General features: G+C 44.2%; 1 protein-coding gene across 1 annotated transcript in view; it reads right to left on the reverse strand.

Annotated features, from left to right (window-relative positions):
- Nucleotides 1-25,710, reverse strand: part of LOC138284407 (mucin-2-like) — a 1,933,778-nt gene that overhangs the window by 257,677 nt on the left and 1,650,391 nt on the right. Inside the window, exons 62-63 of the mRNA XM_069223144.1 lie at nt 16,166-16,294; nt 15,633-15,731 (exon numbers count right to left, since the gene is read on the reverse strand). Of these exons, the coding sequence (XP_069079245.1) occupies nt 15,633-15,731; nt 16,166-16,294 (228 nt within the window). The remainder of the gene's footprint in view (nt 1-15,632; nt 15,732-16,165; nt 16,295-25,710) is intronic.

Genomic DNA, 25,710 nt, shown 5'->3' on the forward strand with positions numbered 1-25,710 from the left:
CCAGACCATAAGTTGGGAGCCACTGTATTAGAGTATGGAGGTGGAGAAGCTGTGACTACCCCCAGATGACCAGGATACACCCAGTAAATACAAATGACTACCTCCAATAATATAGGCACCTGGAGCCAGGAAGCTTGGAGTATTTGAAACTAGGACAGGAGTCCTGATTAGAAGTAAGCAGAGCTGAGAACTTGTGGAAGGAAGGGTTAACCTGAGCTGCTCTAACCACCTGAGGTGACCGAAGAGAAGCAAAATAAAACAGGTGGAGGGAATGCACATGATGCTAACTATGCAACTGGAATAAAGCACCCCATCTGCTGTTGTCAAGCAAAGTGCAATATTGTGACTGGCCCTTAAATCTTTCTAGCTCTTTATGACCAAAAAGTTTCTAGAACCTATTGACTCCTTCTATAATGTTTCACTTTTTCAGTAATGTTCCAGCTCGTCCAGAATTTTCAGGCGCTTTCCAACTTTTCACAGAAGTGCTGATCTTTGTTATCCTATGACTCTACCCTCCTTTGTCTCACCAGCCACCACTGGGCCACTTGCCACTCACAAGGCTGGCTCATAGCAAGCTTGTGAATTTCTGAGAAATATGTTTGAGAAATGTGACCCTGTGCCTGTAACATGGAGCCTTCCTGAGGTAGCAGTCAAAGACCGACAAAAAGACAGGCCCTGCCTAGAAACATCCCATCTTGAACAACCAAAACTGCATTCCCACGACTGGCTTCTACCATCCATCTAATGGTAGTGCCTGAGCAGAAGAAATCAGCAACCCTTTGGTCTGTCCAGAGACCACAACTGCCATGACATCCACACTGGAAAAAGACTCAGCCTGAAGGCCACGAATGCCACGACCTGAGCCGACTGTGGAGAACTGTCACTGCATAGGACTGGTTCCAGCCCACTACAACTGCTAGTGTGACATAATTTTCACAACTCCAGCAAGTCAAACAGCAGGGTACAGGGGGCACATGTAACACATTTTGGATTTGGGTGTTGTGCTTAGCAGTGCAACATGAAGTACTACTGTGTTATGCAGGAAATATTTATTGAGTTGCTGGAAGTATTAAAAGAAACTCATTGGTAAAATATTGAGGCCTTAATTAATAGCTACCCCTAGTAGTATCCACAAGGGTGATACTACTCTGTACAACCACATATTTTGCTGTGTTTCTGGGCCCTAAATATTGGGTCCTTAAATTCCTCGCCTGATAATTACTGGCCCAGAGACACCAGACCCAGAGCAATCAGAAGACTGCAGGCAGCACCTGAGCCCTGCCTTTACCAGGCCCTTATTTTAAGCATGGGGGGCATAATAAGCTCTCCCTAAATGAATAAAAGGAAAACATTCCATCCCACCACTCCATGGCCCCCTTTCACTCTCCCTAGAATAAAGATTCCCAGATCATTTTACAACCAGTCTATGCTGGGACTGTCCATATTTGCTGAAGAAAGGCAAAAAAGACAGCATGTAGTTGTAAACTGTGGACTTTTCAGATCTTGACGGTTGGCACACACACAGAAGGCCAAGGATGAACAATTTACTTACCTTCTATAATGCATTATCTGGTAGAGACAATATCAAGCTGCAGATTCCTTACCTTTGAATTTCCCTGACATCAGATGGGATCCGGAAGATATTTCATGAGCAGTACCCCTGGGTGCCAGTAGGTTTAGTGAATTGGCTCCACGTGGCAACATCGCATTGTCCGTGCCAGAAGCGACATCTCGGTCACCAATGTAGGCACCACCTTGTGCTGATATCAGTTACTTTTCACTGATGGTGGTGTGCCCAAACTAGGTCCCTGAAGGGAACCATCCCTAACCCTACAAATCTGTCTACAAAGCAGGAAGGGTGGCTTGGTCGGTAAGGAATCTGCAGCCATATATTTTCTCTACCACATAATGCATTACCAAAGGTAAGTAACTTTAGCATCTGATAGGGACTTCTAGTCACAGATTCCTTATCTTTGAATAGGTATCCAGGCAATACCATCCCCGGTGACAGGCTGTAGACAAATTCTAAACTAGGAAGGCCTGTCATCGCTCAATCTCCATGCAAGAAGGCGGAGAATTGATAGTTTTGGGTGGAGAATCCTTCCCTGCTGCAGTTTAAGAAGATCCTCCCGATGGGGTGGACTGATTGGAGCAGCAATGCTCATGTGGAGGAGCTCAGGACAGCAAACTCTCCTTTCCCAGTCTGGTGCCACAAGGATGTCTTGGGCCTGATTGTTCCTGATCTTCTTAAGAACTCTGGGCAGGAGTGGTATGGGCAGAAAGGCATACGGGAGGCCTGAGTTCCACTCGAGATGAAAATAGTTTCCGAGGGAGAGCCACCTTGGAAACTCCAGTGCTCAAAACTGTTGACATTGTGCATTGACGGCGGAGGCAAACGATCTAACCAAGGCTCTCCCCACCACTGAAAGAGACCTTGCGCCATCCCCAGATGGAGATGCTATTCATGATCCGCTGGGTATCAACGGCTGAGTTCAGCTGCTCTGGCTTTCAGAGAACCTGCCAGGTGTGGAACACACAGGGATATGCCCTGCCATTCCAGCCTTGTCCATTGGCACAGGGCCTCACAACAAAGGGTCCGTGACCCCACCTTGCCTTGTTTGTTGCAGTACCACATGGCTGTGGTATTGCCCGTGAACAACTGCATTAGTCTTCCCTTTGATAGAGAGTAAGAAGGCTTTCAATGCCAGTGGGATCCCTCGGAGCTCCAGCATGTTGATGTGGAGTCCAACTTCCACCAGAGACCAGAGTCCTCTGATCCCCACCTCTCTCTTGAGGCTGACACATCCAAGGAGTGATGCGTCTGTAAGTACTGTGATATCTGGTTGGGGAAGGGAGAGAGGTATGCCTCTGACTCAATCGCGGTTCCTGAACCACCAATGCAGGTTATTTGCAGTTCCTTCCACGATCTGTACCATGTTAGAGAGATTCCCCTGATGTTGTGCCCACTGGAACGTCAGGTCCCACTACAGAGCCCACATATGCTATCTGGCATGGGTCACCAGCAGGAGGCTATGAGGCCCAGCAGCCTACAGGTCATTCTCACTGGAGGATAGCGGCTGAAACATCAGTATCATAGACTGAATATCCTGGACTCGCTGCTCAGAAGGATAAGCCAGAAACTGCATAGGGTCCAGAACATCTTCGATAAAAGAGAGCATTTGAGAGAGAGTCATTGATGGTGAACCCCAGCAAATGCAGGAGGTTTGCTATACTTTGGCGCTGGGAGAGAACAGCCTGGGGCAAGCCTTACTTCAACAGCCAGTCATCAAGATGGGTGAAAACTGGCACCCCTGATTTCTGCAGATGAGCTGCGACCACTCCCATCACCATGGTGAACATCCGAATGGTGCTGGTAAGGCTAAAGGGGAGCACAGTAAACTGAAAGTGCTTGTGGCCCACTGTAAACCGCATGTAATGTCTGATGGCAGGCAAGACTGGAATGTGGAAATAAGTGTCCTGCAAGTCTAACACTACCACCCAGTCTCCGTGGTCAAGGGCAGAAAGACCTGAGCTAATGTGAGTATTTTGATCTTCTCCTGTTTGAGGAAGGGGTTGAGGATTCGTAGATCTAGGACATAGTGAGGACCTTTATTTCTTTTTGGGAATCGGAAAGTAGTGGTGTTAGAACTGGGGTCTCTAGTTGGCTATACTCCTTTGTCCAAGTAGGGACCACAATCCTAGTCAGGGTAAGTCACACACTATCCAAGTTATCCTCAGGCTTAACTTGGAAGGCAATGTGTAAAGTATTTGTGCAATAAATCATGCAATAACACAGTGAAAACACCACACAAATACACCACACAGGTTTAGAAAAATATGATATTTATCTAGTTAAATTAAGGTCAAAACGATAAAGCTTCAATAAGCACAAGTTGAAATATCACTTTTGCAATGTTAAGAAGACTCTTAAATCTTAAAAATCAACAGTTGTCTCTTGTGTGCACAAAGTACCTGGTTTGCGTCAAAATTGCACGCATGGAGACTACAGAGGAGGAGATGCGTGGAACAATAAGTTGTGCGTCAGATTTTCTGACGAGGCACAAAGCCCCACTTCTTTCCACGCTGCAAAGAGCTTTGTGTTGATTTCCGGCACACAGTCTGGGGTCCTGACTGCGATGCAGAGTTGTTTTGACACCCTGGGACAATGCGTGAAAATCCTGGGTGTGTGGGACGAAGTCACAGGTGTTGCGCCGATCCAGTAGTGGTGGCATTAAATATTCTGTCGCAGGGCAGGCGCTGCGTCCATTCTGCACTCAGGAAGTCAGGCTGCATTGTTCCTGCTTGGCTGTGCGTCGCTCGGGTAGGGCTGTGCATCAAATGTCTGGTCGCAACGCAGGTGCTGCATCGATCTTCACTTGGGAAGGTGGGCTGCGTCTTTCCGGTTCGACTGTGCGCCGATTTTCTTGTTGCAAGGCAGGCTGTGCGTCGTTTCTGGCAGGCTGTGCAAAGAGAGCTAGTCTTTTTGGCCGTGAGACTGCAGAAAACAGGAGGCAAGCTCAATACAAGCCCTTGTAGAGCACTTCTCAGCAAAGTCAGAGGCCAGCAAGGCAGCAGGGCAACAGCAAGGCAGCAGTCCTTCACAGCAAAGCGGTCCAGGTGAGTCCTTTGGGCAGCCAGGCAGTTCCTCTTGAGAGGTTGCAGGTTCTGGTCCAGAAGTGTCTGATTTAGTGGGGTCAGAGACCCAGTTTATATACCCCAAAGTGCCTTTGAAGTGGGAGAGACTTCAAAGAGTGGTTTTGAAGTGCTCAAGGTCCCCTTTCAGTACGGTTCTGTCTGCAAGGTCCCAGTACGGGGTTTGGCAGTCCAGTGCGTGAGGGAAGGCCACTAGCCTTTGAAATGTAAATGTCAGGCCCTCCACCCTTCTAGCCCAGGAAGACCCATTCAGTGTGCAAATGATTGCAGGTGTGACTGAGTATCCTGTTTGTGGTTGTCTGGGTGAAATCCACAAGGGCTCTGTCAACCATCCCACAGATTGATTGGAGACTGGCTATAAGGCACAGATGGATTTTAAGTGCAGAGAAATGCTCACTTCCTGGAATAGTTATATAAAATCCAACTTCACCAATAAGCAGCATTTTCTATTACCATGCTGGTCATACTAAACATGACCTGTTTACCCCTTTTTGATCAGAATCTACCACTTAAACGGTATATGAGGGCAGACCTAATGCTAGCCTATGAAAGGAGCAGGCCTCACAGTAGTGGAAAACAAATTTAGGAGTTTCCCACTACCAGGACATATAAAATACACATACGTCCTGCCTTTCACCTACGTAACACCCTGCCCTATGGGTTACCTAAGGCCTACCTTATGGGTGACCTACATGTAGAAAAAAGGGAGTTTAAGGCTTGGCAAGTACTTTTAAATACCAAGTCAAAGTGGCAGTGAAACTGCACACAAAGGCCTCGCAATGGCAGGCCTGAGACATGGTTAAGGGGCTACTTATGTGGTTGTCACAATCAGTGCTGCAGCCTACAAGTAGCATTTAATTTGCAGGCCCTGCGCACATGCAGTGCACTTTACTTGGGACTTACAAGTAAATCAAATATGCTAATTGGCATGAACCAATGTTACCATTTTAAGGGAGAGAGCATTTGCACTTTAGCACGGGTTAGCAGTGGTAAAGTCACAGAGTTCTAAACCCAGCAGCATGAGTGTCAGAAAAGTGGCGGGGGGCAGGCAAAAAGGTGGGGGGATGACCACTCTAAGGCTGTCAGGTCTAACATGTGTCAACACAGCTGAAAGTGGAGAGAGCTACCCAACCCCCTGGGAGCTCTTATCGGTAAGGTAGAAGAATCTGGTGGGACCATCAGCATTGGCGTGGTCAGTCCCCAGGTGATGCTCCACCGTAAAGTTCATCCCCTGTAGAGAAATGGACCACTTCAAGAGTTTAGGATCTTCACCCCTCATCTGCATGAGCCACCTGAGGGGTCTATGGTCTGTCTGAACCCAGAAATGAGTCCCAACAAGTAGGGTCTCAGCTTGTTCAGTGCCAGACCACAGCAAAGGCTTCTCTGTCTATGACACTCCACCTCTGTTCCCGTGGTAATAGCCTTCTCCTATTAAAGGCTCCTGGTTGGTCTAGTTCCTTTTCATTTCGCTGTGATAGGCCCGCCCCTATGCCACTCTGCCATTTGTTTGGTGCATAGATCTGTTACCTCAAGACAATCATGTTCTACGTACTCAGCATCATCAATGTCTGCATTATTAATAGGAAGTAAAGTTGCCGGGTTCAACACAGTACATCTTGTTAGTGACACATTGGGTGACCCCAGTATAATTGTTTCGTACTTTGTTAATCTCCCATTTGTCATATGCTGTGTTTTTGTTCGGGTCAACAGGATTTCAACTGTATGTGGGACCATTACTGTTAAGGGATGTCCCATCACTATACCTTCAAACTGAGTGAGGCTTTGACCAACTGTTGCAACTGCACGCAAACAACCCGGTAAGGCTGCTGCGACTGGGTCCAAAGTAGCTGAAAAATATGCTACTGGGCGGTTTGCACCTCCATGGACCTGTTTCAGGACAGACAAAGAACAAGCATCACGTTCATGACAAAACAGTATAAAAGGCTGTGTGTAATCAGGCATACCTAAAGCTGGTGCCCTGCACATGCTTTCCCTCAGTTCCATGAATGCCTTCATCTCTTTCTCAGACATGGTTATGGCACCCAGGCCATCCTGAATTTCCTTAACAGTCAGTCTCACCAAAGGTTTAGAGATAATCGAGAAGTTGGGGATCCACTGACGACAGTAGCCCACCATTCCCAAAAACATCCTGACGTCTCTCTTTGTTGCCGAGGGGATTCATCTGCAATATGGCTGTCACCCTTTCTTTGGATATTTTTCTTGACCCTTTCTCAATCAGGTGACCTAAGTACTTCACCTCTTTCTGACATTATTGCAGCTTCTTTGGGGACACTTTGGGGGTCATTACGACATTGGCGGACGGCTACCGCCGCCCGCCAAGCGGTAACCGCCGTGCGGCTGCCAATGCGGCCACACTCCCGCGGCCCCCATTACGACATTCCCGCTGGGCCGGCGGGGATGAGGCCGCAACATAGGAGCCGGCTCCTAATGGAGCCAGCGGCCGTGCGACGGGTGCAGTTGCACCCGTCACGCTTTTCACTGTCTGCTATGCAGACAGTGAAAAGCTGGCCGGGGCCCTGTTAGGGGGCCCCTGCACTGCCCATGCCAGTGGCATGGCCAGCGCAGGGGCCCCCAGGTGCCCCAGGACACCCCTTACCGCCAGCCTCTTCCTGGCGGTGCAAACCGCCAGAAACAGGCTGGCGGTAGGGGTGTCATAATCCCCAGGGCAGCGCTGCTTGCAGCGCTGCCCTGGCGGATTATCACCGCCGGGGCTAAAACGTCGGGAAACCGCCGGCCCCGGCGGTGCGACCGCGGTGCTACCGCCGCGTTCGTAATAAGGGCCTCCGTACCACCAGCCTGTTCGCGGTACGGACGCTACATTAACCCTGGCGGTCTCCGACCGCCAGGGTCGTAATGACCCCCTTTATGTCCATTCTTTCCCAAATGGTTCAGTAAGGCAATTGTGTCATACCTGCAGTCATCTTTTGTTCTGGACGCAATCAACAAATCATCAATATACTGTACTAGGGTCGAACTGAAAAGCAGTTCTAATGATTCCAAATCCTCCTTCAGTATCTGATTGAAGATGGAAGGTGATTCAGAAAACCCTTGAGGAATTTGACACCAACTGTAAACTTTGTCCAGGAATTTGAAACTAAAAAGAAATTGGCTATCCTCATGAAGAGGCACCGAAAAGAATGCTTGAGACCGGTCCACAACTGTGAACCACTCTGCATCACACGGAACCTGAAACATGATCACGGCTGGGTTTGGCACTATGGGGCAACATTTTACCACAATCTCATTTATTTTCCTTAAGTCTTGAAAAATTCGAACTTTCGCACAAGGCTTTTTCAGACTCATCATTGGTGAATTACACGGGCTTCTCATCACTTCCTTTAGAACACCTTGCTTTATAAAGTCTTCCCCAGGGCAGGCAGCAGCAAAAGCAGTTCTGAATTAAACTCACTGAAGGTCACCTCTCCAAATGAGCAGCAAAATAATACTCTGCCCCCTATTAAACAAAGAAGGAAAGGCAGGAAAAGAAAGATTGACATCACTAGGTGTTTCCAAGCAGGCTCCACTTTGCAAGCTTCATTTAGGGATACACAGTGAAAACACAGGATCATCATTGAGCCTACAGCACACCTCCACACTAGCCTTATTGAACAAGCACACAGACATAAAAGAAGAAGAAGAACATGGATCCAACAGCAGAAAAAGAGCTATGACTGAGGTAGTCCTCTTCCCTAGCTGACGAGTCCCAAGCAGCTGGTTGACTCAGAATGTCTCGTTGAGTGCTGAGACCAAAATGACCTCCTTGGTAGGTGGGATGGCCATCTACCTAGGTGATAGCTCCTAAGCACTAGGACATGGGTCACCTTGGGCCATCTCTTCCAATGTGAAAATCAAAATGGCCGCCTCTTCGGATGCTGTAGCTAATCAACAGGGTGGTACCAAAGAGCCAACTCAGCAACAAAGGGGGAATCAACCTCGACTAAATCAGCAGCCATATTGTCAGACGCAACTCTCTCTGGCCTGCCAGATATTCCAAATAAGGAACCTAATAATATAGAGCAATCTCTGCCATTAGTTAATTTATAGAGTGACCTGCTTAATGGCTAGCCAGATAAAAATAGCACCATTTTTCTACATACTCCTGCACCCTGAGGCACATATGAGAGGTGCGCTTTGCGCACCTTTGGATTTCGTCAACCCGCCCAGGTTTGCGGCGATGATTTTTTCAGGCATCAACATGGAAGCGCTGAGAACGTGCTTCTCCACAAAAAGTGAGGCGCTGAGAACGCGCTTTGATTTCTCAAAAGTAAATCACTCTGTTCAGACACAACGATGCTCTCTTCCTGCGCTTCCAGGATTCTTTAGGCAGAGCGCTCTTCCTGTACCACGTCAGCGCAGGGAAGAGCTGCAGGGGAACAGGGGGCCACCACCAAACCCTGGAGACAGTGAGAGCACAGGGCGGCAGGGCCCAAGCAAACAGGCCAGCACAAAGGGTTGCAGGCAGTGGCAGTTCCTCCTAGTGACCCAGCAAGTCACAGGTCAGCAAAACATCAGCAGTCCAAGGTGGTTCCTGGCAAGGCCCTCCAGCAGCATCCTGTGTCCTGTTCAGTAGTCCAAGAATGTCTCTCCTTACATGGGGAATAACCCCTGCACTTATACTCAGTTTTGCACAAGCTTTCACAAAAAGGGTGAGAAAAGAATCCAACCAGTTCTAACTGGTTCTAGGATTTTCCTCGTCTCCTCCAGCACAGGCTCCAGACATCGGCTGGGGGTAAACCAGCCCTTTGTGTGAGGCCATGGCACAGCCTTTACAAATGCAGGTGTGCCCTGCCTCCCCTTCTCTCAGCCCAGGAAGGCCATTAAATATGCAGATGCACCTCTGTGACACCTCCACCCTCCCTGTGTACAGGCTGTCTGAAAAGTATGCACAAAGCACTGCTGTCACTCTGCCTCAGACGTGGATTGGAGTTAAGCTGCAAAACACCAGAATCATAAGCGCAGAGAAAGGCACATTTTCTAAAAGTGGCATTTTTATAAAGGTAATAAAAAATCCACCTACACCAGTAAGCAACACTTCTCACTACCATTACACCCATACCAAACATGTCTACGCTACTCCTCATAGACAACGTCCCCTAGACGTGAGGCAGGGCATTTCCAATGCAATCCTATTAGCCAGGCAGCACTCACAGCAGTGAGAAACCAAATAGGCTGTTTGTCACTACCAGGACAGGCCACACAACCAGGCACATGTCCTGCCTTTTACATACATAGCACCCTGCCCATAGGGCTAGCTAGGACCTACCTTCAGGGTGACTTACACGTAGTAAAAGCAGAGTTCCAGTGATGGCAAGTAAATATAGATACCAGGTGTCTGGGGCAGTAAACTGCGAATGCAGGCCCTGTGCTAGCAGGCCAGAGACAAGTTTGAAAGGCTACTTCTGTGGGTGGTGCAAGCTGCGCTGCAGGCCCACTGGTAGTATTTAATTTACAGGCCCTGGGTATAGAGATACCACTGTACAAGGGACTTACCGGTAAATTAAATGTGCCAATTAGGTGTACGCCAGTCATACCAACTTTAGAAGGGAGAGTACCTGCACTTTAGCATTAATCAGCAGTAACAAAGTGCTCAGAGTCCTAAAGCCAACAACAAAGAGGTCAGAAAAAAATTGGAGGAGGAAGGCAAAATGTTTGGGGATGACCCTGCAAAAACGGCCAGGTCCAACAAATATAAACATGAATAATAAAAGGATCAAATATAATTCCTCGTCTCTAAGTAATCTTTTGTATTCAGCCAAGGGTCTATTACAGAAGCAACATGCCATAAACACCAACCCCTGCGCAGCCTGGGAAGCTTTCAAGAAGGCACTTGGGGGATACATATACAACTACGATATAGACAAGAACCTGACCCAGACTGAGAGGCGGCAGGGCTGTTATGCCGCTGCACAGCAAAAGCAAGTAAGGACGTTTAAGAAGACAAAAAATTAAATATTAAGAAACCTCAGATGGCACTCAACAGATATTAATCTGCAACAAGAGTTGAGGCAACATAAAGTAGGGCTAATAAGGTTAAATTAGGTTTTAAAAAGGCAAGAAGATTCTCTTTGGACAAAGCTGTTCTTTGATAAAAAAGAAGCAATGATAGCATGCGATTCTGGTGCATGATAAATAAGCTCCAATGTCCCACTCATCGACGTTCTAATTTAGCTAAGGAAACTTGGGCCAAGTATCTGTTCCAACACATAAATAATTTTGTGGAGGCTCAACCCAAGAAACAGCTTCAGAAAAGTTTCTGCCTGACTCTGTCAAAAATAAAGACACAGGGAGAGCCGATCAAGTAATTTATGACCAGTAGTCACTCCATGATCCCCAGGCCCCAACGGCATTCCACCTGCATTATTCATCCAAAATGCAATGTATTGGGCAGAAAGCTTGGAGTCAGTATTCCAGCATATATTAATGGAGGAAATAATTCCATTGTCATGGAGAGGGTCCATAATTTCACCTATTTACAAACATCATGACAAGAGCAGTGCTAAACATTATGGACTCATGGGTCTCATTAATAATGAGGCCAAATACTTTGCCAGAGTCATTTTAGAAGAACTAATGCCTTGGGTCTCAGGTAAATCTATTACTCCACTAAATCAGACTGGATTCTGTAAGCACATGGGAATGACAACCAACATTCTGGCCCTTTTTTTACTGGTCGATGCAGTGAGGGGGGCTAAGTTATCCCTGTGTCTCTGCTTTATTGACTATCGGTCTGCTTTTGACCATACTGAGTGAGGCAAATTGTGGCAAAAGTTGGCTAATTGGAAAACTTCACCTGCCCTTTTGAAGAAACTGGTTGCGCTGTAGACAGGCACCTGGGCACAAGTCAAGCTTAGAGCAGGAATTTCTCCAGATGCATTCCATTGACTAAAGGTCTGAAACGGGGATGCGTGTTAGCCCCTACTCTGTTCAATCTTTTTTTGGCTGATTTGACATCAAGGCTGGACTGCTGCAACTCTCACGCCCAAAGTTGGGAGGGTGGATACTCTCAACTGTCCTCTGCACCGATTACATGGTGTTACTAGGCCGCACCCCACTCGGGCTGCTGAATTTACTTGATGTCAACTAAGCCTATTCGGTCAAAAACGCCCTGAATATCAACCTAGAAAAAACAAACATCATGTCAATAAACAAAGTAAAAAGAAAGAGCAATAAACTGGTACCTAGCTAACCAACGTCTGGAGACGGTAGCAGAATATAAGTACTTAGGAGCAATAATAGTTAAAAATGGATCATTCATCCCACAGAAAGAAACTCTGAGGAGAAAAGGCAACACTGTGGCTCTAGCCCTAAAAAACTGAAGAACAAAGTGTCCAGTTCCAGCTTTACACCAATACTCTGTGTAATTCAAGCAAGTCTCTTACCAACAATAACTTAGAGAAATGAACCGTAGCGTGGCAGAGATGCATCCACCTTGGAGGGGATTATAGTTGGAACAAACAGAATGATTTTCAAACTCCTCATGTATATCTCCCCAGCACAGATAAGACCGGATTTTGGCCTTTAGAAGTAATCATTAGCTAGAAGGGGCACGTACAATAACTACTGGCACAAGATCAACAGCGCGTACAATAACTACTGGCACAAGATCAACACCTTGAACTTCCACCTCTGGCTCGAACTGTCCATTGTGGGAACTCTCTGCTAGGGCTTGTCTTAATGAGTCAATAGCACAATTGGGCTAACAGGACTTGTGTGAAAGGCTTGGAACCCATGTCAGCTTCAACAACCTGGTAAATAAATCCATTAAACAGATCATATTAATTTAGAAAAGGACAACACTGGCAGACATAGCTCGCGGTTGGTTTGTTCTGCATAGTTATGCTACAATATCAACGCAACCCTATCTTCATACAGGTTCACTAACGAAGTCAAAGTAAAATTACTGCAATGTTGCCTTGGTGGATTACCCTCGCTATACCATCGACCGTCCTGGAAACGAAATTTAGCTAGGCTCTGTTGCCGCTTGTGCGGAGCAGTGAGAGAAGATATGTTGCCTTTACTTTGTATTTGAAAGAACTACTGGACGAGTGAAAAGCAATGCTACACCCACTTTTCAATCAGAGGAATTTTATCTTGCATTTTATCTTGCAGGCAGGCGGTTCTGACTTGTTTTGTCCCTGGTGAACTGTCTTCGAGTGAAATATCTGATCAAGATAGAAAGGAAAAAAGCGGCAAGGGCTTTCCAAGGAGGCGTGTAGTATGAACAAGGCGTGCCTGAATAAAGGGAAGAGAAGTTCAGGGCTGTCAAAACGCAGCAAGAACATTTATGAACCATTTAGGTTTACGCTCTTCCTGGACTGGCCTGCGTTTTTCGTGCAGTGTAGTGCTAATCTAACTTTAGTGCCTACGGAGGTACATCACTGCTGTCAAGCGAAGGGAAGCATTGTCCAACCTGTATAAAGGACAATAGAAGTCACTTAGCAGAGCAAGCAACCATGTCTGAACTGTCTCTTGCATTGTCGAAGGGTCGTCCGTTGTAATAATTTTATCAGGCTGCTGACCTGGTTTTCTGTACTTTTAGAATGTATTGATTTTTTGCACATAAGTTAGTGGTATTTGTCTTGTAGTGCTGATTAACTTTGACCATTCGCTTCAAGGAAGTAAGGGAGATGCATAGTAAGAACACTTGTATTTTGCATAAAAGATCATGTACCTTTAGAATGCTATGCTCTTGGTCCTACGGATGTGGAACTTGCAACCATGTCTACTCTGTTTTGAGGAAGAAAGGTAGAGATACAGTAAGAACACTTTTTCATTTTTTTCACATAAGGAAACGTCCCTGAGGCTACCAGATGGCAACGGTGCTTGGCTTCTCTAGGTGCAGATTTGCCAAAACGCTATTTCTACGGAAGGAATAGGGAGGGGAACTAATTTGTTTTTATGAATGTTTTAAGGCCTGCACTTTTTAATATAATAATATTTGTCCATTGTTAATAATTTGCGATCCTTTTATTCTTGACACTGTGGAAATGTTTTAGATGAATGGAAATTTACTATATGATTTTAATGCTACAAAAGTTTTAATTAACCATGTAAATAAAAAATAAACTTGAAACTAGGAGTCGTGGTCATACTCGGGACACAATAGAAAATGAGGTGTGGGTCTGTAACAAACATGGTGCCGTGAAAGGCCGTCATCAGGGCAAGGTATCAAAATGGGTACTGGACCATATACTATGAATCTAGACAAAAACCCAAGAAAAAATAAAATTTAATAGTATATAAAAAAACTTGTAGGGAATCACTGTATATAATACCAACCACCATATTGCAGTAAAAATGGATGTGAATATTACTCACATACATACAGTGGAGAAACACCGAAAGAGAAAAAGTGATACAGCCAACTCCATTTGCACCTCCTCAAATGTGAAGGTGGTGTGAGAAATCACAATTATATCAAACTGTTGTATGTCCACCGAAACGCGCATTGGCAACTGCAACGGCTAGGCAATGGCCAAGTTTGGATGGAAGCATATTAAGTGGCAGGAAGAAGTCTAAACTGCCTGCTATAAACTTTGAGGATCACTAAGTGGCCCATGAAAGCATTACAGTGCTCACAATGAACAATTATCTAAACAAATATCAGGACACGAACTTCAAGGACCTCTTAGCGATAAACGAAAGGGCTGCTCTAAATCGGTTTTCATTTACTAGCACTGAATATGCACATGTGAGTAATTGGACTACAAGACTGACAACTGTACTTTGAGTATAGAATGCGCATTTGCCATTATCTGTGATACATTATGGGAAATGAACTTTTTGCCTGATATATATGTGTGGTTATCGTCATGCGATATTTGCTTTTGTATGTTGGTTTGTTGCTAGTGTGGCTTTGATTTTTGTTTAAGTTTGTTTGTTGTCCTTTGTTTTGTGTCTTAAATCTTGATATGTTATATCTTTTGTTCTAGTTAGTTTAGGCAATTGTTGCCTCTTTTTTGCTTGGAAACTGTATAATGAAGTATGTATATGTTGAATAAAATATTTTTTTTTGTTTCTAAAAATATGTATAGCAACTATTAATGTGATATATTGTGAACACAGCAGGAAAGATACTTGTGTTCTGTTTAGAGTGTCGTTCCCTGAGGTTCTCACCTTAGTGAGTCAGGGACCTCTTCTATTCTCTACTATAGACCCCTCTAGTCCGCAATCGCTTTACATCCAAGGGACAGAAGGAGATCACCAACCGTCCTGACTCTCCAACTACAAAAGTTTTGAGTCCCATATGCAGTATTTCAAACTATCAGAAATCACTCCTAATCGACTTCAGCAGTTAATGCGATGAATTGCGTCATAGAGAATATAAGGTCGATGTTTCGGTCTTACAAGGCTCAAACCTTGGAAGAGCACTGCTTAATCCTTTTTGTTCGGAACATCCAACTCTAGTCAGTTACTCCAGTATAAGGAAAGTAGAATGTAATTTCCCCACAGACACGCAGACTCCCTCTGGACTCAAATTAATCATAAAGCTCTTTTTTCAGAAACAGATGACATGCTGTTTGAAGATTTATTCATTCATGGAATTTGGTTTATGTTTAATTCTGACATTAATAGTGTTTAATATTGCTGAAATATTTGTTTGCAAATGATTGCTCCATGAAGATTGTTTATTTTATAGTTAGATTACCAATTTCTGGGGGGAAATTTGGGTTACCCTGTTTACTTGTAACATCCTGATTATTTAGAGCAGAAAGGGGTAATCTGCAATGCACCATATGGAAGGGTTATTTTACAAAAGTGAACATTGTTGATTGAAAGTTGCTGTGCACAGGTCTGACTTGCTCAAGTGTTTCAAGCACTGGTTGGTTTTTGCAGTCTGTCCATAAAATGGCCTTGAAGAACATGTCGAAAACAAGTAGTCCATCAAGAAGGATGTGCATGGTCTGGACATTGGTATCTCTGCCATGTCATAGGTGGGATTAGCTCAATAATTATACCTTAATAACTTGTGAAGTGTTGTATTCTGTCTTCAGGATGCATGCCACCTGAACACACCTCCCACAGCATTTAGCTGGCTCCATTTTATACTCGTATCCCTGTTGATAAAAGAGCAATACAAAACAATTACTGAGGCACTGTAAAATGCTACATTCTATAAGTATACATACATTGAAGATCTGGAATTTAGAGGGAGTTTAAATAATAGGTACAGCACTGTAGAAGTGCTAAAAAGGAATGAATACAACATAATGGGAAAACTGTTTCCTGTTCTGTTAAAGTCAGTTGAGGATTTAAAAGAGTGGTTTAGTATCATGAAGAAACCCAGAGAAAGACTAGGCCCATGTATAGCATATTGCAGCTCATTCGAGTTGTAATAATCGGAGAGAAATCAACATTTGGAAAAAAGACAGAACCGGTACGAGAACTAAAAAGTTACAAAAAATGGTTTCAGCAGAGTTTGTTGTAAAGACATGAAAGCAGGCGGACTGACTTAAAAGGCAAAAGAATGGCATGCAAGAGAATTAGTCACCTGCGGACAGTCCGTTAAACACTTGATGGGTTCGCACTTGACAATATTGAATTGGGTGCTTGGATCCACGTTATCAGAGCAGTAGCACTCAGTACAGGGTGTAAAGGCTGTGTAAACGAATGCGCCAGGCTGAGGGAAGGTAAACAGAGAACATTATTGTAAATCTACCTAGATCTTGCCTTCATCAGCATGCACGTATATGCTCCACTTAGCCAGTCAATACATTTAAATGTTGCTCGTAGTCGAACAAACTGCAATGGAGGTGGGCATTCAAATATTATTCTGAGTATCAGTACCAGCTGATGTTCCTATATAAATGACTAGAAAAGAATAATAGACTCCTGTCCTGACCCAGGAGCAGAATGTTTCCTTTTAGCTTAAAGCTTCCTCCTTTATGCTGTCAGAGCTGGTGTACTGCAGTTCGGAGGAAGTTGACCTTTTACAAAAGGAAACTCAGGGCTAGATTTATCCATCATTCACACAATGCAATGCAGCAAGACAACTTGCTGCACTGCGTTAAAGGGAGAAGGCAGTAATGTGCCTTATTTACCAATATATGGCGTTTCTCTGCTCTCGGCATATGCAGTCTGCTGCCTAGTACCAATGCAGGCACTCTTGAGCCATGATGAAAGGATGCCTGTGTTGAAGGCATGATTGAGTTTGTGCAGGAAGGAACACCTTCCTCCACAAAAACAATCCTCTGAGGCTGTTTCCTCATTCTTGGTGTGCTGCAGGCTTAGAAATAGGAACAATGAGGAGAAATTGTTGTGCCTCCCCTGGGAAGGCATAGCATTTTGACACATTCCCAGGTTTAGCAGCCTAGGTAAATCTGGGAATGTGCCAAAATCCATAGGTGGATGGGTGGGAAAACCCACACTCCCCCAATTGAACGCCTTCCCAGGGCGGAGTAATGCAAGGCAGCAACTTGCACTGCCTTGCGTTACTCCACATTTTCCTAACAACGCAGAGCCACACAATGCTATCATAAATCCAGGCCCAAGCACATGCTTATTTTACATGAAGTGGAATACAATCCTTCCTAGTGGACAAAGAAGACACTTTCACTTCACATGTTGACAGGTGGAAAGTCATTTGAAAACGGAGAAGTATCTCACTTAAGGAAGACAAGACCAGAATGCCCGCTGCCTCCGGTCCTGGATCCTCATCATCAATTACTTTGATCATCCAGACCGAAGCCTGTTTGTCTAAATCTGACGGTGAATACAGGTGGTACAAACACTGTCAATTCCATTTTCCCATTGTGTATAGCTCTCCTAGGGTCATAACTGTGAATATTGGATTCTAAATCCAATTGGTCACTGTTATGGTTTAGCACCGATTGGAAATAATCTGCTTCCCATGGTTGCTACATTATAAGAGGAAGAGCTTTCTCATTTCACCCAGGTCTTCAGAGACCTGAAGGGAGTGGACACATGACTTCTATCTTAATCGCCTTCTCTTGTCTCTATGCAAACCAGTGCTGACAGGGAATTGCAGGCCTCATTGACAGTTGCTCTTTCACACAGCATGCCGCAGGTTCCTTCCTTTGGATGCAGAGTTTGTTCTCAGTTGGGAAGTGAGTTGGAACTGCAGAGGGCGCTGTTTGAAGGTCACCAGGGACCTAGCTTCTTTTCTGCATTTTTAGATGGGTCGGTATTATGGGGGTACTATATGGGATGTCAGCAGAGCATTATTGCTTTATAATATAATGGAGTGGGCCTGGTTTATTTAGAGGTGGAGTAGGAGGGTAGCAGAATGCCAGGTATACTTTGTGTATTTCGAAAGGGGTTTCCAATGAGGGCTGGGGGCTTGGGAGGAAGGCCAGTGCTGAAGGAGGTGTAGGTCCTACACCTAATGGAATCTAGGACTGTGCTAATAGCAAAGCCAGATGGCTTGCAGCACTATATATTTCTTGTAAGCTTTGTTTAGATACACAAATTGTGTAGCTATGCAAAGTTTTAAAAAATGAGGGAAAGGGCAACAGCGCTTTTAAGGCAGCTGGAAAATTTCCTTTTGCAGCAACAAGGTACAGAAGCCAGTGAGTAGGTTCATCAGCCCAGCAGCGGTCCCGACCATCTTTTTCTCTGAACTATCCACTTACTCTGATGTACTGCATGCAATCATCCTGCTTCATGTAATGCTCAACCAAACTCCTGAAACCCCCCAGTCTGCCTCCGTGGCCCCAGCTCTCCCACACCAGCAGTGGACCCAGCCCACTCATTGCCTATACTTTGTTTTGTACCAGTCATACGTATAGAAATGTCCAAAGTCAAAGGCAGCAGATGTATATTCACTCCCAGTGCTGTATTGGAATGGTACGCCAGCCCTGGCAGAAATGTTAAAAACAGCCATTCATTGGATCATTTATGTGAGAGGATGTAAAGAATTCGCCCCTCTCCAGTGGGCTTGAGGCAAGTTTTCTCCCCAAAGAAAACGTAGTAAAATGGGTCGTAATATTTCAGCCCGGCTTTTAAAATACATTGACTAAAAAGCTACAAGATTTACAGGGACTTCTGAATGGAAACATAAAATATAAATATATTTTTGGCAACAATTATTTATTTATCATGGCCAGAGGTAAGTTCAACTTATAAACATGAACACAAACCTTTCTACATTTTAGCAGTGGATGCTGATACATAAAATGCTGAAGGGTGCTTAACTTGTAACAAGCATTGGCAAATCCAATAGGTTTCGCCTACGCAAAATTTTCTGACTTTGTTAATATTTTTTTTTACATGGTGCACAGCAGTTGACCTGCTGTGTAACACTGTTTATAGTGGGGAAAAAAAGTGATATGACGTGGCCAGTTTTGACTGCTTCATAGCGTGTATTTACTTTAAACCATGTTCAACAGCAGCTAAATTACTTTGTAACATGTAAAAAAAAACATTGACAAAGGCAACAGATTATATTTTAGGCAAAACCAATTGGCTTTGACAATGCTTGTTATGATAAACTTGGATTTTCTACTGTACAGCAAAAGTCAATAAGTAGTGATTGTGCAAAATCATTCATTTGTGTATACTTTGCATTATGTAGTTCTTTGCATGGCGTATTTCAGATAAATAGTTCTAATTCTTCAAGGGTAAATAAAAACCTAATAATTTACACAGTCATTCGAGCCACTAACTAACCAGAAAAAGATGTGTTTCTCTCAACCCCGCAATGTGAAATAGGAGGCAAGAGCTCTGTAACTTCAAGCTTATGAGACTGGTGGTGTATTTTCCTTCCAGAGCTCCCCTTAGACTCCTCTCTGAAAACAGTTGTGCTGATACTGTACTCTGACTGAGATATTAATTATGCATGAAATTCGGGGACTTGAAAGGGCAGGCACCATTTTAGTTTTTGTCCTCTGAATGTGTCATAACTCCTGTTTATGTTTTCAACATCCAGAAGGTAAAACTTAAGAGCCACTATTTTAAGCATTGCTTTACATGACCTCTAATTTTATTACACAAGGTCACGTTAATTTTTAGGCACAGTATGGTTAAAGTGATTTTTTCAGAATCACCGTCTGTTGAGCCCACCCAGAGTCTTGAACCTAGTTCACCAATTCCAAAGTCGGCAGCTTTGAACACACCCTCACATCCTTTGGAGTGTCCTAATGTGATAAATAAGCCATACCGTTTTAATGATCATCCAAGATCACTTTCACTCTATAAGATTCAAGGCTCACATTATTTGATCTGTGTATAGCGAAGCTATACTCTGCAGCTATCGTGAAGAAAGAAAAAGGACTTAGATCAGTGCTGCAGGTGTGGGGGGACTCCAGAGACATGCACTAAAGAAGAGTCATGTTGAACACGCTCATGTTACTCCGAGATAACGGTCCGTACCTACTGAAGCTTTACGCTGCATGGATTGTGAAGGAGAAAGAAGGACTGAAATCAGTGAAGGGGTTGGAAGAGGACTGCAAAGGCATGAAGTCAAGAAAAGGCATGTCAAAAAAGTAACAAAAGAGTGCCTGGATCCCCGGGTAGGACCCTATCCACCGGAAGCAGTACATCGTCCTGGCTCCACGGTACAGCTGGATACAATCTAGGTGGAAGACAGAGGTGAAGAAGAAATTCTGACCAATATCAAGCAAGGAATCAAGAGTGACATGAGAGCCACCCGGAACCCAGCCAATTGTAAGTAAAGCAATTTAAGAGTCACGTGGGAGGCAGTCAAGAGTAGATAAAGGTAAGTAATGGGCCGGCTCTAAGCCCCTGTTAACATTTTTTTAAATATATACAACAGATTTCACAAGCGCAGCACAAATGCTGTGCAGCCGAAACTCAAAAAGGGAAACAATCTATGTGTTATGTATATCAGGCAAAAGGGATGTAAGGGTAGAGTTTCTATGTGGAATATTAGAATACACATTGATTAGTGGGCTCGGGTCTCCCCGTCCACAGTAAGACAACTTTTCTATTAAAAGTCCAATCATTCCCGAGAGTACATTTACGGCTATTTTAGCATCAGTACTTTATTTGCATATACTGTCAAATGAAAGGTGGTGTTTGTGGTAAGAACAACCTTTTAGGCCGTAGTTCAAGTGGCTGTTGTCACCCTCGGTGAAATATTAATATGTTCACGGCCAGAATATCAGTTGATATGTCAAGAAAGATCCCAAACTCTAGTGTCTTTCAAGTTTATCATTAGTTTGTTTTATAGTAGGAACTCACATTGGGCTATACATTGAAGTTCCAATTGCCGTTCTTGATTGGGGCCACTGTCAAAGGATACACAATTTAGATGCAACACATTCATGGGCAGTCAGTTCTGTGATGTCAGATATGTCTTTCAAAAGACCTAGGTGTATGGATGGTCAAACCTGTATATGATGTGGAACAGCCCGAGTGTGGCACACTGTTGCCCAAAAGAGTTGTATGACTACATCCATGAATGTTGTTTTACCTCTTCTAAGCTTCCATTGTGATTGAACTTGAGCTTGCGGTAACATAACCGAAAGTGTACTAACTTCCATTTTATATTGATGCTGCAGTACCCCACCTGATCATTGTTGTTGCATTTGCTCTAATAAAGAATTGTAAGCTTTACGTGGAAAGAGTGTAGTCTTCCCAATCATTGAGGTTAAGATGTACCTAATTAAGGACAATCTAGCTGTCCCAAACCACTCTGGATACAATGTTGCAACATATGTCACCTGAATAGACTTTGAGAACCTCTGAATCCAATGTAATAATATTATGAGAGAACCTTCAAGTGTATTCTTCTTGCCTGGGAACACTGGGAACTATGTATACACTGGGAACTATGTATTTGTGTTAATTTGTGAAATCCTTTGTCTTAAGTCTGATAGGAGGATCTGGTTTTCCCCTGTCGACAGAACCGTAATTTTCCTCATATGCTTGATTTACCATTGGACTTTACTGAGTTCTTTACAAATGATCTGTATTCCTGCTTATAACCTGATCAATATTTCAGGTATTTTGTCTAATAATTCTCTACATGAAGCCTCCTTGAAACTTCGAACCATGTCTGTCATTGAGAATGTCACAGTCCTAGTTCATTACTGATTCATACTGAAGACAGAGAGATGGGTCCAATCGAGGATCACCAAAGTATGCATAGTGACTAAACCGCTCCCGAGCCATTGGCACGCACAGGGTAGGTTAAGGTGATACAGATTTGAGTGCCAACAAATCTGGTTGCAGAGCTGATGGTTTTGATTGGATTGGATCAACATTAACTTAACCCATCTGGCTATAGAACTGATTACTGTACCACTATGGATCAACCAGTTTTGCCTGAAGATTCAAACTGCCCCTGCCCCAACACAGTCCAGTTCCTGAGGATGAGGTAGTAGTAGCCTGAAGAGGGACCACATGAGTATTAATAGGGACTTAAGTCCATGAGGTGGGCACATGAGCAGTGAACCTTAAGGCAGTGTATGTCAGGACTTGGAGAAGGTGCATTGTGGTGGAATGCATTGGACGGATTTTAAATGTAATCACTATTTGGCACTAATTCCTGGACTCGGAGGGATAGCAGTTATTGCGTTTTTGATGATACTTTTTTATTTCCACTTTATTTGATGTATATAGCAATTAGGGAGGGGTACCTCACTGAGATTTTGTTGAATTGTTTAACTGTCTGCTAAGGTGAGGTGCACTGTGAGAAGCTCTCAGTACACCAAGTTAGGGACGTAACATTTCTATCATGTAAGCACATTAATTCAGCTGAGTGGCAGCCCTTTCCTTAGTATATGAGAGTGAGCATGCTGAGTACAGCAACTCCCGCAGGTCAAGAGTATGCTGGTATGTGAGAGTAAATAGTATCCCGGTACTCTTAAGGTTTCTGATTAGGCAAAGTAGACAAAAACGTTAATTGTGAGAAAGGAGTATAGGGGAGCTTGGCAGTAGTCAGATATTTATGTCACAAAGTGACTGGCTGGTGAATGCTAAGTACTTGCTGTGATAGGGTGTCCTCTGACCAAGGGGCACTGATATAGGTAGGTAGATCATGAACACAATTATACAGAGAGAGTGTGAGATTAGGGTAAGAAGTGAATAAAAACACTGACTGGAATGTCCTTTTTTTAAAAAAAAGAGAAAATGTGAATATAATGTAAATTTCCACTAGAAGGTTCTCCAGCTATGGAAATGGTGAAAACGTAAGGGCTACACATGTGCATGTGGCTTAGCCAATGGCATTAATATACAAACCCCCATGATATTGAAGCACAGGTAAGCAAACTTCGCAGCACCAAAATGGAAATTTTGCTTTTCAAATATGGGAACTTTGCAGCATTTTTCCAGTGGAGGGCCTCATTTGATTTTCTTTTTGGCTGCAAAGATGTGCCTGCATGGCAGCGGGCCCTATCTGCACGATATTTTGTCCCCACAGGACCCCCAGGCTCCTTTTGGGTGGCAGGCTCCATCTGCACTATTTTATTACCCCCACAGGGCCTGCTGTGTGCCCCTTAGATGGAAGACCCGATCAACATCATATTATTTTGTCCCCAAAGGGCTCTAGAGTGGCTCCTTGGGTGGAAGATCCCGTACTGCACCATTTTGTTTTTCTCCCCAGCGGACCTGATTTATTTATTTTTTGCCCTGCCCCCACCCTTATTATACATGGCCAATGGGTGGTGGGATCCCTTGCTTAGGTCCATGCCTTTTCCATTTCCTCACCCAGAGCACCCACAATCTGTTTTAACATAAGGTGCTCCAGGTGAGGAAATGCAATTGGGCACAGGCAGGCTGGAAGAGACAGACTTATACTGCAACAGGCTGGGAAACAGCTTACCTGATGTTTTGTTTTTTTGCCCTGGTCTCTGAGCTGTCTAGTCTCTCTCCTCTGGACTCGGCAGAAGTGTTAGGAAAGTCCTCCAACTGCAGATATGCAGTCCTCCAGAAATGCTGTTAAAGAATGGAAAACAGCAGACAGGCAGACGAGGAGTAAATATACAAAAACCTTGCCTGCCTGCTGACCCTCCTAATATTGGCCAGCTGTGAGCAATGGACTCAAGGATCATGTCACATTCTTCTAATTTCATAAGCGCTTTTGTAAAAAGCGCGGGCTTTTTACAAAAATTACTAATTTAGCAATTTATTTTACAAATCGCTAAATCGTGACATACTGAATGGTATGAATGTACATCCAAGGAAGGGGATTTATGATTTCCATTAGCCTCAGCCTAGCCTAGACTTATACTGTTTGAGGCCCTGAATCTTTGTGATCAAGTTGCTAATGAGAAAAAACAGAAAGAAGTTTAACATTGAAAACCCATCATAAGGGTTACTCATGGATGAATGCCCAGGAAGGTGAGAGGCAAACGCAAGGGAGGAAGGAAGTGATTGAGGCAATCGGAACTTACTCGTTGATAGAGAGGGAGGAGATAGAAAAATAAAAACCTAGAAAGAAGAAGAAATCTAAGTACGAGGCAGAAGTGGAGAGCGAGGAAGAAGATGCCTACATAGAAGAGTTCCTTAGATTAAGATTACCCCCATAAAATGCAGCAACTGCACCAAGAGATACAGCACGAGCAGATGAACCCAAAACAAACACTGTGGCCACCCCAGAAGTTAGCGCACCCATGTTCCTCAGAGACCGCTGTTCCACCTCCTGCTCAGACCTCGACCCCTGGGCCCATAGATATTTCACATTTATCAGCAACCCTGAATGTTTCTCCTATTGTGACTGCTGTTAATATGGCCCAGAGTCAGACCCTTCCGTGTGTCCCTCGGGATGTCACAATTGTGTCCAGTGTGATAGCATCAGACCCATTTCCAGGGAGAGGCTTTGATGAGATTTGTGGTGGAAGGTCACACGACCACTGTGACTTTACCAGTCAACCTACATAGTAAAGGCCAGACCACACAAAGACAAAGTGTCGTCCAATTGGAAGCTGATTTTGATTAAGTTGTTAAGAGTAATGTAGGAATGGACATCCTAGGGCACTATGACAAGAGCAAGTTATTTTACATGAACAAGGAAGCTACGATAAGCATATGCAAAATGACACAAAGGAAGAAATTGCGAAACAATGTTAGGAGTTGAAGATGCTGAATCCAAGAGGTATAGGAACACACATAAGGAAGCTGATTGAGAACATCAGGGACTGGAGTGAGATAGAAAAGTTCAGGGAGTTGTGGTCCAAGAAGGAGATGGTCAAGGTGAAATAGAAAAGAAGGGGGCGGGAGAAGTTGCAGGAGAACTATCAAAAATACTCTTTAAGGGAAGTACAGTGAGGTGCTTTTGTGCATGTTCTGTTGTTTCAGACAGTCTTTTACATTACACAAATTCTCTCCCCAGGTAGAGGGTAATTCCTGATAAGTGGTATACACAGATAGATCAGATAGTTGCCATTTTAAGGGTTTTATGGGAGGATTTGGCCTGTTTATTTGAAATGACAGTCTCAAAGGACCTATCGGTGAAATGTTATCGAGCAGTGGAAAGCTGGCACAGAAAGCCGTTGTGTAGCAGGTACAATCGTACCTTCGCCTTTGTCAAGACCAAACACGCTGCATGCTTGTTCTTCAATATTTATAACGCCCACTAGGTTCTAAAATCCCCTCATATCTTCCGTCCCTGCAGATATGTCCCAGTGGTTTTCTTTCACAAATACACCCAACCTGGTGTTGATTTTGGCATGTTCTAAAATGCCCAAGGAGGCAAAATGACTCAATTCTCACCCGGAAGTCTTTTTCCCTACATACCTTATAGGCAGTCACATCAAGCCTGTCGATGAGACCAGATATGCTTTCCCTCCAGATCACCCTACTCAAAAACTGCACAGGTACCCCTCAGACCATGCTTCCACAGCCATTTTGTTCTCCCTAATGGCACTCACAGAGGCCTCTTTACTGCAATGGCAATCTTTGTTTGTTTTTTCATTTTTAGATTAGGGAACCTTTCAAGTCACCTTCTCCCTACTTAGGAATGTGCCCTGTTAGGTCATGCGCCCAATCGCTTTGATCTGTTGTAAGTCTTGTGGGCTTTTAACCACGCCCACCACAAGCCCATCACTTTCACTTGTTCATGGGCTTGCCTTTCAAAAATCCATTTTTTTATAATTGGTTGATGTTTTACAC

This window comes from Pleurodeles waltl, chromosome 3_1, assembly GCF_031143425.1.
Source record: "Pleurodeles waltl isolate 20211129_DDA chromosome 3_1, aPleWal1.hap1.20221129, whole genome shotgun sequence".
Classification (NCBI taxonomy): domain Eukaryota; kingdom Metazoa; phylum Chordata; class Amphibia; order Caudata; family Salamandridae; genus Pleurodeles; species Pleurodeles waltl.